At 54.2% G+C, this 3,695-nt stretch overlaps 2 protein-coding genes across 3 annotated transcripts in view; one reads left to right on the top strand and one right to left on the bottom strand.

The window, feature by feature from the left end:
• LOC113213445 (paired box protein 1 homolog) overlaps positions 1-3,695 on the top strand; it is a 29,502-nt gene that overhangs the window by 18,739 nt on the left and 7,068 nt on the right. The gene's annotated exons all lie outside the window — the stretch shown is intronic.
• The window catches only part of LOC113213514 (uncharacterized), an 11,093-nt gene continuing 9,107 nt past the window's right edge, over positions 1,710-3,695 (bottom strand). Inside the window, exons 1-3 of one of the 2 annotated variants that reach the window (XM_026432608.2) lie at positions 3,020-3,129; positions 2,767-2,852; positions 1,710-2,435 (exon numbers count right to left, since the gene is read on the bottom strand). In XM_026432608.2, coding sequence (XP_026288393.1) covers positions 2,318-2,435; positions 2,767-2,852; positions 3,020-3,052 — 237 coding nt within the window. In that variant the 5' untranslated portion in view covers positions 3,053-3,129 and the 3' untranslated portion in view covers positions 1,710-2,317. Of the gene's footprint in view, positions 2,436-2,766; positions 2,853-3,019; positions 3,130-3,695 lie in introns of those variants that run through there. The other variant, XM_026432609.2, reaches the window with a different exon arrangement.

Below are 3,695 nucleotides of genomic sequence, written 5' to 3'. Positions count from 1 at the left end.
TGTACCGACAACATCATCGCCCCGTCACCCCCTGCGACCCCCACGCGTTCATCAATTATTAGCCAGCCCCGGACGCGTCCGAAGTGTTCCGCCCCCCAGAGTCTGTCTCTCTTGCACCCGCGGGGGGATGGTGGACCGGCCGCGACGGTAAGGGTGTTCGCACGCGGCCGCCCCCGCGGGCCCGCGGGTCGATGGCGGCGGCCGGACGGCACCCTGATCAGATAGCGGCGCACGCTGTGACGCTGGGCACCCCATGCCATCCCCCAAACTGCTTGCACACTTTTTCGAAATTTTTACCGTTTTGTTTTTATTTTTACAGTGTGTGCGGCCGGCTGTGGGTGATCCCACGCTGGCAGTTGTTATTTATTCTGGCCGCGGTTATAAACGCACACACACGCGCGCGCGCGCACGCACACCGGGGTGACAGGGAAATTATTTAGTGACCGAATCAGGGAGGGCTCTCCGGTCGTGGAGGGGTACTTTCCTAATCCGTGGTGTTTTAGAACGGGTAGTGGGGGTTTCAAATTAAAACTCAAGCATACGAACTATTTTACCTATGATACAAAACTTTAGTGTTCCGCACCGAGCGAGATGCTATAACTTCGAAAATCAGTCTAGGGTTCGAATAGCCTCCCCTATAGGGTCCGCCATCTCTACTACCTCTCACAATAATTTCGAAGTGGAGAGAAAATGACTCTCCACTTGGAGACTTCACTAAGCGATAACACCTGGCTCTCCTTGTTGCAGATCCGCGTCTCCGAGACACGCAGCCGGTCGCCGACGCCGATCTCGCCGACCTCTCCGCCTCCGTCACTGCGGGCGTCGCAGCCGCCGGCCAAGAAGAAGAACCCGTACTCGATCGAGGAGCTGCTGAAGAGGCCGGACCGGAGCGAGCGGCCGCGCGTCCTCGCGCCGTCGCCGTGCCCGTGCCGCCCGCCCCCCGCCGCCCCAAGCCCCAACCCCCCGGCCGGCAGCACCAGCAGCTTCTGCCACTCGCCGTCCTCCGCCTTCTCCGAGGCGCCGCCGTCGCCCGTGTCTCCGGCGTCGTCGTCGGCGTCCTCGTCGGCGGCCAGCGTCGCCCTGAAGCACGCGCCGCTGCGGTCACCGGGACCGGCCCCGGCCGCCGCCGTCGCCTCGCCGCTGGCCGCGGTGTAGTGCGTGCCCCTGCGCACGGCGCGCCACCCGCCCCGCCCGCTCCGAGTTGCGTTAGGCCCGGCGACGTTGCGACAGACCGGATTTCTCGCGACGAATAGCTAAGCGTGTTTTTGTCGACGTTCCCAGAAATGGAAAGCTCGTCGGAAATGAGCGTGTGATGAATCATCCCCAGTGTGTGTACATATTGATCGTGATTATTATTATTTATTATTTATTTCTATTTATTGATTAGCGTTTTGCTGTTTAGCCGGCAAAGAGAACTGTCTTGTTTCCTCACTTGGACAGAAGCCATGCATTTAAAAACGCCATACTTTGCCATGTTGCGCAAGTAGCTTTGAGGTGAATAGAGCGCCTCGGAACATCACTTTGTTCACGGATTTATGTGATATTACTATTATTAATTTTTACTTATTTCTCCCCCATTGTTCGCTTAACTCATGGCAGTAAACAGTCCTAGCAGACTTATTCAATATTTTGTTCCTTTCCCCACCACTCTCCTCCCCACCTTTGTTTTCCTCAAGGGATTGAACGAAGGTTTAAGGAAGAGTACAATCTGCTTTAAATAGACTAGTTTATTTTTAACGTGCTGTCGTGGAGTAAGACCATCTCCGGCATCACCGGGGCGAACTCCAATGTAACATTCACCTTTCAGTCTTATCAAGTGTAGGTGTAATTTTATAAATTAATGAACCCAATATCAGGATAAGTACAACCACGATTGAAATGAATATTGAAATGGATGAGATTTGTGAAATGAACGAGATGATCTCAGAGATGGCTACCCAGATTCTTGGGACGGCACATTGATATCACATGACAAAAAAATGTTAACTACAAAACTACACCCGTCTCCTTTAACCACCTAAATTATGACAATGACGACGAGGCGGTATTCGATGGCAATATGATTGTTTCGATGCGTGTACATGATGGTGAAACATTTCTAATGGAACAATGTATAAAGCACACAAATTATTCTTAAGCCTAGGTAACACTCAGTTTCGCACAACACTACACTATCATTCAGTATGGTCCACTTTGAAGATTATTTTAAGCAAGACGTTTCGTCTGCCGTTCAGCATCTGTCAGCCGTTCAGGACGGGGTTGTGATTTCGAGAAGACGTTTTCCAAACTTGAGACACCGCAGAGAAGCGCATTCCGCCTAGTGGATGCCCTCCAGAGGGCTGTAGACGCGGTACTGGTAAAGTTCGTTTCCGCCGTAGCCGTACAGCAGGCGACCGCGCCCGTTCTGGTCGTAGTACGGGTACCGGTACTGGGGCCTGCAATCAGCGAGAAGAGTTACCACCGACCGAGAGCACGGGCAGAGGGTACGGAGTATGGCAAGGGGAATTCCATAAAGTGACAGCATCGATGAGAAATGAACCATCCGTGATAAACCCGACCTAGGACACACGTTTGGGTGACGATGGCGGTGATCGGGATGAGGTGCATGACACGGTGATGATCATGGCGGTCAATGATGAAAAAGAGGAAGATGGGCGTGAATACACAAATGACAAAAAATGAACAACAAATAGAAAAGCTTTGCGGTGAAAAAATGACGTAATGAATGAATTCAAGTGCTGGCACCAGGCGAACCAACCCACTCACCTTTCAAAATACTGGAAGTTTGGGGCTCGCGGCTCTGGGATGGTGGCCTCGCAGGCGGGCGCGAGGCACACCATCGCCAGCACGGCCTGCCAACAGAACAGAAAACGAGCGTTCATTAGCGTGCAATCAAAGAGCAAAGTGGACCGCAACCCAAACTGAACCCGCGAACCGTTTCGCACACAACTCCTTCACTGGGCAAAGCATTCACCCTAGAAGTCTCTGCCAATAATTCGCAACGGGATAACTCACTCACCAGGAACGCAACCACCACTAGCTTGGGGACCATTGTCGCACCTGCTCTCGCACTCTCACGACTGTTCTGACTCGGCGACCACGATGGACTAACTGTGAGGACGGGCCTAGAGCTATTCATCCCCGCCCTTCTCGCCCCCACCACCTCCTCGTCTTCGCCCCCTCCTCTTTCCCTTCTGCTTCCCTCCTCCATTCCATCCGCGTTCGTCGTCTAGTCTTCTTTGTGTTCACTTTCGTTTTCATGTCGGCAGAGAAAGTCCCCCTCCGTACCCACCACGTCGGTACTGCGGGCGGCATGCCGGCGGGTGGGAAAGGGGGGGGGGTCGAGGAGGGCAGACTCGGGTAGGCAGACTGATCACCCGAGGCGGATGGGCGGATGGATGGACAGGAAGACTAGGATCAGAGAAGGACCAATGACCTCTCGGCTGGACAAAAGGGCGTAATCGGGTCTTTCATCGGGAGTAAACCGGCTTTGCCGCGCCTCGCCTCGCCCTAGACAACACACCTCCTGCTGCTCCAAGAGCGCCAACCTGACCAGCCTGACCCACCACCGGCACCGCTAACCAGCAACACACACTTACTGCAAGCGGGGCCGAACCGTCCAAAAGTAAGCCAGACTCCTTCGGCGACGTTTCAAAACGGTATTCGATACGTGCCGCACGGTCTGGCGCGCGCTG

The sequence above is a fragment of the Frankliniella occidentalis genome, unplaced genomic scaffold (genome assembly GCF_000697945.3).
Source record: "Frankliniella occidentalis isolate FOCC.00 unplaced genomic scaffold, Focc_3.1 Scaffold1, whole genome shotgun sequence".
NCBI classification, from domain to species: domain Eukaryota; kingdom Metazoa; phylum Arthropoda; class Insecta; order Thysanoptera; family Thripidae; genus Frankliniella; species Frankliniella occidentalis.
The sequence above is the reverse complement of the archived record's forward strand: the minus strand, read 5'-3'. Positions and strand labels throughout refer to the sequence as shown.